This window comes from Poecilia latipinna, unplaced genomic scaffold (genome assembly GCF_001443285.1).
Source record: "Poecilia latipinna isolate Pla-1442-1.1 unplaced genomic scaffold, P_latipinna-1.0 Scaffold115, whole genome shotgun sequence".
NCBI classification, from domain to species: Eukaryota; Metazoa; Chordata; class Actinopteri; order Cyprinodontiformes; family Poeciliidae; genus Poecilia; species Poecilia latipinna.
In genome coordinates, this window is record NW_015112731.1 from 193,212 (window position 1) to 204,682 (window position 11,471).

At 39.1% G+C, this 11,471-nt stretch overlaps 1 protein-coding gene and 1 long non-coding RNA gene across 4 annotated transcripts in view; one reads left to right on the top strand and one right to left on the bottom strand.

The window, feature by feature from the left end:
* Window positions 1-498: 498 nt before the first annotated feature.
* LOC106944864 (uncharacterized) overlaps window positions 499-11,471 on the bottom strand; it is a 15,401-nt gene continuing 4,428 nt past the window's right edge. For both annotated transcript variants that reach the window (XR_001424430.1, XR_001424429.1), the window contains 3 exons: window positions 9,559-9,637; window positions 3,806-3,962; window positions 499-619 (listed from right to left, as the gene is read on the bottom strand). This is a non-coding gene — a long non-coding RNA (uncharacterized LOC106944864). The remainder of the gene's footprint in view (window positions 620-3,805; window positions 3,963-9,558; window positions 9,638-11,471) is intronic.
* pax4 (paired box 4) lies at window positions 4,519-9,552 on the top strand. 2 transcript variants are annotated; one of them, XM_015028142.1, is made up of 10 exons: window positions 4,521-5,263; window positions 5,347-5,477; window positions 5,614-5,823; window positions 5,907-5,997; window positions 6,912-7,037; window positions 7,119-7,201; window positions 7,282-7,345; window positions 7,517-7,587; window positions 8,466-8,562; window positions 9,223-9,552. In XM_015028142.1, the coding sequence occupies exons 1-10, from the start codon at window positions 5,230-5,232 to the stop codon at window positions 9,486-9,488; spliced, it is 1,173 nt and encodes a 390-aa protein (XP_014883628.1). In that variant the 5' UTR covers window positions 4,521-5,229; the 3' UTR covers window positions 9,489-9,552. The 2 variants fall into 2 exon arrangements, with proteins under 2 accessions (XP_014883627.1, XP_014883628.1); XM_015028141.1 differs by having other exon boundaries at window positions 4,519-5,263; window positions 6,912-7,201.

The following is an 11,471-nucleotide window of genomic DNA, read 5'->3' on the forward strand; positions in this document are numbered from 1 at the left end:
TGTTTCAGTTTATATAACATTTTATCAGGCAGCAAAAAATATATTTCTTTTATACGTTTTAAAGAATTTGATGACTGAATGCATTATGCTTATGTCCACTAGGTGGCGATCACGAGTTTAAGTCAATGCATAAATGTAAAGAATAGGATGACAGAAGAAGAGATTTGTTGCGCCATACCTGTGAGGAACTTGCGTGAGCAGACTCATGGAAAAACATACTTTAATAAAAGTGTCTCAGCAGTACAAGACGACTGGTTATTATCGAACACAAATATAACAGAGTGATTTAGTAAGAATGATGATGGCCACATATTATTAAGTCCATTTCGATGTATTTGTTCCACTTCACAACAAATGTCATGATATTTTACAAGAGAAATACGTCCATCATAGAAACATGTAATCGAGTCAGTACAATTACATAGACAGATTTAAACTTACTTAGGATGCAAATCAGTTTATTATATACCAATTGTTTAGTGAAGCACAGGTACTGACTTTGTAACAAGCCCAACCCAGAAAGCATATGGTGACAGAGGACAGGAACTTCCAGCAGAACCCAGCTCACTGTGGAGAAGCCACCTGCTTCATCTGGCCGCAGGATTTAAAAGGACAAGGCCTAAACAAAATCAGTAAATAATTAGTTTAGACTGGATGGCAGACAGGTGTTCTCAGACACCATTATCTCCAGTCAGGACAAAGGATGAATAAGGCAATGGTTGATGGCAGCAGCAGCTTCATTACCAGTTTTCTCTAGGATTAAAAACAGCTAAACACATATGTATTGGTATTGTTTATGGAATGGGTTTGGGATGGGGTTAGGATAAACCCTAACCCCATGTGTTCATATGGCTTGTCATAATATCAACAATGTTATAAGGTTCACAATTTTTCAGTGAAATTTGCTCTGTGTATTTCTTTTCCAAATGTGCAATAATCTAGAGTAATTGCAGGCCACACGGCTGACTAAAGGTGATGTTATTATGCTTGTTATGCAGTTGCTTATTAGAAAAAGACATGCAAAAGTTCACTTAAGAATAAAACATGCTAAATAAACCTAAATTAGAACTGATTACTCTTAAATTGCATTTCCACCCCTCCTACCATATGTCTTCGACCTTGCAGTCAAAAGGTTATAATTGATTTAATTGCGAAAGAAAAATCATTTACCGAAAGCAACAGACTTGGTTACACAACTTTTAATTTCAAGAGTACACCTAAACAGATTTAATGGTTTGATTCTGGCATGGAAGTATTTCTTTGTTCAGGTCGGACTAAACAGTAAAACCAGGTACCACCCTTGAGATTCCACTAAATCTTCCTCAATGCAAAAATATGATGTTTTCAAAAGCACTGACTGTAATGCACTAACTGCACCTAGACTGAGTAATATCATGCCCACTGTGTAAATATACACTGTTTTAAGATCCACTGATGACACTTGGCTCTGTTTTCTGAGGGTAATATCTCCTACACATTGTATGGCACATAAACAAGAAAAGTTAAGATTCATGCAGAAAGTTTACGTTCATGCCACTGCATCTCAATCGGATTCAAGTTCACGTTTTAATTCTAAAACCTTTATTTATTTAAATTAAAATTGATTAGGTCGCTTAGAGGTGGACTCACTGGTGTCCTTCAGATCATTTCCCTTATGCATGTATCTGGAAGCCCCACATCACAACATGACCACCACTATGTTTGACAGCCGGTTTGATGTTTTTTTTTTTCTTTCTGAAACGCTTTGTTAGCTTTAATACCAGATGTAATGGGAAGTAAACTTTTTAAAAAAAGAAATTCACGTTAGTCACGAAAAAAAAAAAAAAACTTGGGGACAAGAGACAACAACGGAATTTCTGCATCTCGTTTTGTTAAACATTTTTATTATTATTATTATCAATATTTGATTCAGGATTTTTGCTCAAATTTATGTGTAACAAACTAATGGAAAACCATATTTAAAATAGTTCCATGTTTTTGTTGCCTCCGTTTTGGAACTCGTTTTGAGTCATTACACAGATATTAATCAATTCCGAGAACTGAATGATAATCAGATTTACCGTTTTAAAATATCGATTTTTCTATCGTGCGAGAAAATAACTCGCAGGGATGTAGCGCTGCTATTAAGATTTGGTTGAACTTGTGAACTTGAATGCAACAGACACAGCCACCTCGACCCAGCGTCATTTATTTCCTTATTTTTCTCTTTTGAAGATTACAAGGTTCAAATAGGGAAACGTACTTAAATTTTTTTAATTATAGCCCGCTCCAATTAATTATTTTTAGGATGCAACTTAACGAACGCATTTAGAGCACGACAAAGTCAACTCATCATCCATCCATCCATTTTCTGAACACCCTTGTCCCTCAGTGGGGTCGGGAGGGGTGCTGGTGCCTATCTCCAGCTGACGTTCCGGGCGAGAGGCGGGGTACATCCTGGACAGGTCGCCAGTCTGTCGCAGAGTCAACTCATCAAAAATGTAAAAATGTGTTACCAATCTAAAAAGGAAAAAAAAAATCCTTTGGAAATGTAGGTATGCTACCTGCTGAACGTTGCAAACGGAGACACACGATGCATAAAATGTCTTATTAGCACCGATTCTACACTATTCTACCTGGAGAACAAGGGGACGCGTTTGCCACATATAGTTTGAACTTTTGAAGTGTTCATATATACCATGAAAATAAACTGATTGGGGTGTCATGAAATAGCAATTATGTACTCTTTGGCTTTTCGGTGGTTTTGGAAAGGTGATGGTACATCTGTGCATTTATTAGTGGTGAACGTTTTTAAAAGTCAGCTAAAATTACGCAACGTATACAACAGGAGGGACTGGGAAAAAAAAGGAAACACCAGAATTCTTAGGAATGACTTGGGTTCATAAAACACGGAGAAGGAAACAAAGCCGGCGCGCAGCTCCGTTGCGCACGCAGCCTCTCTGTGCGCTCTGGAGAGATTTTGGTGATCTTTTTACGCGGCTGGAATTTTCACCCTTGCAAACGCTTTAGAACCAAGTTGAGCCCCAACACGCTCACGTGTGCATGTTTAATACACGATGCAAACATCTGAAACATTTGTTTGAAGCGCAAAAGATGGCTGTGCCACTTAAGGCAATAAAACTCCCGCCCGGTGCTGCTGAGGGGAGACAGCAATTTACGCACAATAAAACTGTGTCGGTGCTTTGATAATCGGTTATAAGTAGCATTTTTAGACCTGCATTATTTGGCACGTGGCATGCCTGCAGCAAGGCAGTAACCTGTAAAGTAACAAACACATCCGATCTCCTATAATAAACAAAAAACGGTCCCCTTATTCTTCCTTTGTCCTGGTTGGCATGGAGATGATGGTGTCCAAGAACGCCTGTCCTGCATCCGGTGTTCCTTGACTGTACACACACTGTTGAAGGCCTTTCACTCATGGTTAATGTATAATGTGGGCCATATGGCTTTGTAAAATCGGAGTCTTTATGTCGATGCCACTTCGGTGTGTGTGGACCCAACTAATGATATTCAATTAGTCATTAAACAGGCCCAAAGACGAGCTTTGCGTGGGGTTTTCACATGAGCTAATATTTGCTTGTCAAATATTTCCCCTTGAAAGCGTTTACAACGCATTTTTATCTGCTGTCTGCCCAAGGAACATCTGTGAGGATGTTAGCCTCCCACTTCTGGATAAGCGAGGTCCCCCCAATTGGTCCTCTCGTTGCGCCTGTATGTGCGCGAGGTCTATTTGTTCACGTTTTGAAGGAAAATGTAATAAAACGAGACAACCTGATGGATTTATGATTTATCAAAAGCACTTTACCATATGGCAGTCATCATTGGAGCAGATTTCCAAATGTTTGCTTTATGAGAGGAGGCCAGAGATCCTTTTAATCCGAGGCACTTCAGCTGCGAACGAGGATGCTCGTGTCACGTGACTGGAAGCCCAGAAACACACTGGAGCTCGATTCATTCGGTTCCTGGAAAGCAGGGTTCAATATCTTGCCAAATATGAAGCTGGAACAAACATGAGAGTTTGAAAGCTCAAACTGAGCGCGCCTCAATCTCTCTAATTAAGACTACCAGCCACTGCGCAAAAAGGAGCTGATGGGAACACGGGAGGGAAGGCAAAATGCAATTAGGGAATATCAGAAAAATTTGCTGCACTGTCATGAAGTAGATTTTTTTTTTATCCCATCCCTTAAATATGAGGAGTGCTATGTAAAGATATTACAAGTACCTTATAATGATCAACTTCAATTAATATTAATGGGATTTTAGGTGACAAACCAAGAAAGTAGTGCAAGGAGAAGGGTGCATGGATTTTTTTTTTTTTTTTTTAGAAATGTTTGACTAAAAACTTGAGAGTGTGGTACATCATTATTCAGTCCATTTATTTAGGCATCCCTTAATAAAATCCATTGCAACTTATTTCCTTGAGACTGAGGAAATAAGCTTACATTGTAAATAGAGTCTAATTGTATTTTTAAAAAATCTGTCTTAAGGGCTCAGAATTTGTTACAGACGCAGAACAAAAAGCTTCATGAATAACATGGCTCAAACAGGACGGTTTGTTTAAATCATGAAACTAAATTTCATGAAGCACTGTTGAATTAATCACGATAATAGAAAGCATATGCAGACAAGCTGTGACAATCCAAATAAAACTGCAAAATCACAGCAGATAGGATGATTTATAATCACGTTATTGTAATATAAAAATATAAAATGAAATAAAATGCACGGTCTTCAGATAACTTTCATTTAATTTGAACATTGAACATACAACCACAAGCTGAAATTTACTCCAATTGGGTATACTACAACCCAACACAAAGGAGTGCGCATTTTTTGAAGTAGATGGACAGCAATAAAAGATTTCAAATATGTTTTTCTTTAAAAGAAAAAGGGAAAGTTGTGCGCATTTCTATTCAGGCCCCTTGTTCTGATACCCTTTAATAAAATCTAATGCAACCACTTACCATCAGAAATTAGTAAGCGAACAAATGGCCACACAAGACACCCTGCAGTTTAAACCCAGTTTTACCCTCATGCGCCCTCCCAGCTTTATTGACGTTGCAGGAAGTACGCAGGGCACCACGTTATATTCAGCTCTTGTAGGCTTATAAATCTCCGCCGAGGGCTTTGACTCCGCACACTGTCAATCTTAAGAGGCGTTTAGAGTTTAAGGCTTCGAGCTTCATTCTGAATTCGGTCCTGCACAGAAAAGTTAGGAGCCAAGCGAGGATGTGCGGAACAAGCATTAGTTTGCAAAGCCAAGGTTAGTTTTGCACTTCTTTTTTTTTTTTCAAACTTTGGCACGTTTTAAGCGGAGTTATAAAATTGAAGATGTGTTATGACAAGGTGGTGGAAGTGTCAACCAGTTAGGAGGAACCTTTCTCAACGGCAGACCTCTACCAGAGTCCAAGAGAATGAAGATGATTGAGCTGGCCTCGGAGGGAGTCCGCCCAAGTGAAATCTCCAGAATTCTCCGGGTGCGCACAATCCAAACAGCTCAGATAGAATACGTTAAAAGAAGGGGGGGGGGGGGGGGGAATTTCCACGGGGACCGGATTGATCAAATGAAGTCGATCTGTAATGGATTGCGCCTAACTCAGTGCGTCTTTGCAGGTATCCAACGGGTGCGTCAGCAAGATACTGTGCCGCTACAGGCGCACAGGGCTGGTGAAGCCCAAATCCATAGGAGGCAGCCGCCCTCGGCTTCTCACCCCCGACGTCATCTCCACCATCATCCAGTGCAAGAGGGAAACGCCAACTATTTTTGCTTGGGAAATACGAAAACGACTTGCAAGAATTTGTAAAGCCGCAAAAACTCCTAGTGTAAGTGGAATAAAGGACGCTTTTGAATGTGCTCTTTTATCTGCGGTTGATAAAGCTTTTTTTTGCGCGCTGTTTCCCGCAAGGTGTCATCCATAAATAGGATTCTGCGAAAAATCCACCTCGATCATGGAATAATGTGCATGGAGGTCAACGCTCCCATCAGAGCTGAGCAGGGTACGTTATCAAAAGATTTTACTTGAACAATGTTGTTCACCAATTACTAAGAGTTTCACACTGATCTTTAGTTTTTAAATATACCAAGTCATGTTGTAGTAAATCCTTGCAGTTAACGGATTAAATATCATGTGAATAGGCTTATTTGGAATGTCACAATCCACACATCTTCCATAATGTGCATTTAAAGAGGGTTTCCCTCAGAGGTCTGTTGTTGGACCTCTAGATTTCCCTCTGTAAATACGCCCTCTGCATGGGTTTAGTTTTAAAGTACAGCATCACATTTCATTTATTTATTTACACAATAAATAAAAAAAAAACTGGTGAAATGTGACTCTAGGAAGTCTTAAAATGCTTTTAGAGTATTTTGAAGGTTTTATGATGTGAAGGGCTCTAAGCTTAACTTAAATGAAAGCAAAAGAGAAGACTTATGTTTTGGAAGCTTCAAGATTTTTGCTTGTTTGAAGGATTTGTGGTATGTACACTTTTTTTTTAAGTGACCTCACACCACCTCAGTGAAATCAAGAGCTGGGCTTTGACTGTAGTCCAGGGCTTTACTTTTTTTTCTTTACCAGTTCTTAATGGATTCACTGACATATTTCAAGGTCCAGTTACTTTGTACACATTTTCATTTTCTTTTTCTTCCCACAAGTAACCTCTGATAAAAGGTTAGAATTCATATTTGATTCAAGGGACACATTTAAAAGGAGTCTGGTCCTTGAGTACATCAGTTTGGTGTAGGACTCGCTCGCTAATGTTTTCAGAGCGAAGGTTTACATTATGTACCCTTTTCGGAAAAAGCCATGTTCAAACTAAGGGTGTAATTTTAGTAGCCAATACATAATTTCAAAAATTATTTTTATGGCGTATGTAAATGAATCAAACTGAAGTGCTGACTAATGCACTTTTTGCAGATCGTTACTCTGTGGTCGAACAAGTAAACAAGCAAGTGATGAACTCTAATGACCAGAGACCTGAAGGTACCCGGCACAAGAACCGCACCTCTTTCACCCCGGAGCAGAGCAGAGCACTCGAGCAAGGTAATCATCCAGTTCATCATCCTGTGACACGCCGGCGTGTTTACGCTCAGGAAAAATACACGTTCATCTCTCCCGAACCAGAATTTTCCCAGAGCCAGTACTCCGATCTGTATACAAGAGAGAAACTGTCAGCTGAAATTAAACTTCCCGAGGACACCATTAAGGTACACTTTTAATCACCGTAGTAGTGTGTATACACAAACACATTCATCATGACACGTGATGGCTCATTTCCTTCTTGTAGGTATGGTTTTCAAACAGACGAGCTAAATGGAGGAGGGAAACCAAACACAAAAGTAGAACAAAAAGTAAGGATGTTGGGGCAAAAATACAACACAACTGTGTATTTGGAAGAAACTGCAAGGCAGGGTGTAGTTTGCAAATAATTGTGCAAGTGTCACATAAATAGCTACAAGAAAAAACAAAACAAAAAGAAAATGCATTCATAATTTTTTAGAAAACAAATCTCTCCCCTACAGCTTCAGACCTGCAGCAGCAAAGAGACTGCCTTCTTTTAAATCAAGCCCTCACACACAGCTTTACGTCGCAGGTAGGTTGTGGTTTGCTTTGCAGATCAAGCTCTTACAGCTCATTTAGTCTTTGCTGTAGAACTTAAAACTTAAACTTCAGTTCTGTCGTTTTAATCTCTGCTTCAATCGGTGGTGAGGACAAACCAAGTTACATGAAGTTTTTCTAGCGTGAAACACATTCAAATGTCAGATTTGATGACTGATAAGTCATGTCAAAGCCTTTCCCCCCCCCCCCCAACACTGTGATATATATCCCAACATTTGAAATACAAAATACACTGGTTTGGCTTAAAGTAGGGATTTTTTTTTTTTTTTAGGAGAAATTTCTATATGTTTTGAGCGTGTCAAACTGACGGCCCTGCAGGTAATTCTAGCCAACCATAAGTTTTGATGAGGCCCTCTAGACTCTAGGGACACATAAATAGAAACCTAAAGCTAACAGTTGTGTCCTTATATTTTACTTTATCAATCAAATCAGAGCAGTTCTAATCTGTGTTCTGCCCAATGTGAAAAGATGTTCAATATTATTTAATTTTAAGAAGTTTATCAAATGCAGAAACAGCTATTAATATCAATATTTTAAACGGCTTAATGCGTTTCATCAATGCATTCTGACATAATTGGCCCATTGAGAACATTCCTGATCTTCATATGGCCCAAAAATTAATACTATGCAATATTATTGCAATAGATGAGTTGAACTACTGCATAAATGCTTAGACTTCATTGTATAAAGGTATCAGTCAGGAGAAGGGTACATGGGCAGGATTTTCATCGGAATATATGTGGAAAGGATTTGGAAGTGATTAATCACTGTCCCACTTTTTACATCCAGTATGCCTTAATTTTAACTTGGGGAGATGTACACGTTTTTAAAAGCGGTCATTGTTGATTGTAGGAAACGGACGCATTAAGAATGAACTGTCGAAACACCACTTTCCTACCCACAGTCCCCAGGAAGCTACCCAGTGGCTTCTTCTCTCAAACAGCAGCTGGTAAGATGTTTTATCAGAGTTGAGTTTCAATCTGCTAAACAACCTAACCACTTTTATGCTCAAATTATTAGAACACAAAGTTTCACTAATTCTATTTATGGGTGGAATAGTGAAGACTGCAATGAATAAGTAGTACTGCAATGATCACCAAAAGCACAATTTAGTGCTCAATTTGGACAAATTTCCTGTAATACTGGGTTTCAGCTACTTGGACTCCACTTCTGCAATCCGTTTATTGCAAACACCTGAACAGTTTTACAAATTTTCCAATAAAACTAATTTGCAGGAAGTGTCGACTCGTTGGGGGTACAACTTTGATTTCTCTGCCAGCCACACATATTTTTGCTTGCCAAAGTTTATTTTATGACTTTATTACATTTGTTTCTGTTGTGTACTTCATAATATTGCCACCCTTAAATAACTGAACATTGATAATATATTTGGAGAGAGAAGGAGAAACGGTTATTAATGGCGTAGGTAGAGACTATTGTATCTAGGCTCTAAATGCAGATGTTCAGATGCGTACGAAAGTCACTTAAATACCTTTAATCTTCACTTTGGTCAATTTCCTGGTGAAGTTGCTTGATCCCTCCTAGTTTGTTATGCTTAGAAAGTTTGGCGTACAGGTGCACAGGTGTATTAACATGTGTTCTCCCTCAGTTCCTCAGCAGCTGTGTGACACGTTGCCACAGGCCGTCAACGGGACTCCACGGCATTGCAACAGAGATGCAGTCACGTTCCCACTGACTCAAGACAACATGTACCCAAAGAACACTTTCCAGCTGGCCTCTGAGGACACCATAACCCACTTCCATGTCTGCCAGCAGTGGAACAAGCAGAGCACACCGTTTGTGTGGCACCAGTTTCAAACAAATGGGAACTTCCTGTCTAACCAGGATGCGGATCGACCGGGCGGCATGGTGTAAAAGTGAGAATGGATTTCTACCTATGCGTGTAGAGTTAAAAATGTAATTCTACTACATTTGAGTAAATTACCTTCTAGACTGCAGAGGATTCCTGGCCAGTAGATGGAGACAAAAGACTGGGATTGCAACAAGTCCTTCACGCTTCACTTCTGTAAAATGGATATCAATTCAGTACTGCAGAAAAGATTTGTTTCATTGATACAAGGAAATTGATTCAGTAAAATATTATATTGAAAGGATCCGTCACATTTCACCTCGTAAAACAAAGAAAGAAGTCAATCCAGGATGTACTAAATAAAGTTGGAAAGTTGAACTGTTTTCTTTCTTTCACTGGAATGTTTTACTGATGCAAGAACAAGTTCTTAAATACTGGGCTCTAAGCTCTGATGTAACCAATAAACGCAGGCCTCGCTTCACAGGGAGTAGCTTTTTAAAGGGTACATCAAGTGCTAACAGAGAAAATTAAAAGATAAATTAGAAAATGTTGCATGACCTCAATCCGAAGCGCTTTCATGTTTCTTGTCAGCGATTTGTTTGGCCTGATGACTTGTCAACATAAATCAGAGCTCCACGGATCATTTGCAATCACCATAAAGTGATATGGCTGCTATCGCTTTAACAGCCTGTCGGCTTTGCTGTTTTGCAAAAGTGCAGAAGGAGGTGAAGGCAGCCTTCCAAGATTTTCTAGGGAAAGCCAGTGGGAGAAACTTTAAAAGAGAAGCTTCAAAAACTCTGAACATGACCTGATATCTGCAAGGCTTCGCATCAGTTTTTATTACTGTAACAGGGCAAAAGCATCGAGTTACTTGAAGTCCCTTTACAACAGCAAAGAGACACTACTCTGAGATTCCTGATAATTAGCCATGAGTGGAAGGCCCGGGATCAGAACGCAAACAGCTTGGTCAGCAGTGTGGAAATGGCCTACTGACAAATGACCCTCATTGGAATAACACCATGAAGGTGGAGAAGTAAATGATATCTCCACATGACGGCGTCTTAAGCAGTGATTTGTACAATTGCTTCTGTGCTGATGCGTTTCGTACAATGAGCTTCATTTTCACACGGTCAGAGGTGATGAGCAACCGCATTGCAAACCTAACACCGACACACACATCATTTTCAATGCGACTTTGAGTAAAATCAAAACCAGAGACTTACGGCTTGAATTCCATACAGTCCAATTTAAACCAAATCAAGTAAAAAAAAAAAACCAAAAGCAATGGAGCATTAGTCCTTCCAATGGCAAAGAAAAACAAACTGCAGAGACAAAGAAAGTAACACTTGCATCTATAACTGGATACCAGATAGAGAGGCAAGTGCTGAGCCCTGAGTATCTTATATAGAAAGACAAAGAGAAGACAATTATTTGCAGCAAAAACTCTGTCAATGGGTATGTTGAGGGAAAACACAGTACTCAAGACATAAGGACTAAGCCAGGAGTGCTTTTCCTTGAACTGTGCAAGGAGTATGCACTTTTGATTTCCAGAGGCAACAAAATCCAAGAGTAGAGGTTCTTAATGGCAGCAATAACTCAGTTAATGTCTATGGAGAGGTGGAAAGATACATAAGTAGGGTATATGGAGAATACTTACAAATATACACAGATGCATCAAAAATGGTAAATGATAGAGTAGGGATAGCATTTATAATTCCAGATTTAAACATTATGGAAAATAAAAGACTAACGGATAGTTTGAATGTATACACAGGAGAGTTACTGGCTATTTCAATGGCGTTAAAATGGAGTGAAGAATTAAGCGAAAAGAAAGTGTTAATTTGTTCTGATTCAAGTAGTGCATTAATAAGTATTATGGAACAAGAGTCGGAAGCAAGACAAGACATTCTGATAGATATAAATAAATCAATACATAAAATGGGAAAAAATGGATCTACTGTTAAATTTATTTGGATTCCGGCTCATACCGGAATAGTTGGAAATGAATTAGCAGATACATTTGCAAAGAGTGCGAGTAAGAGAAATGA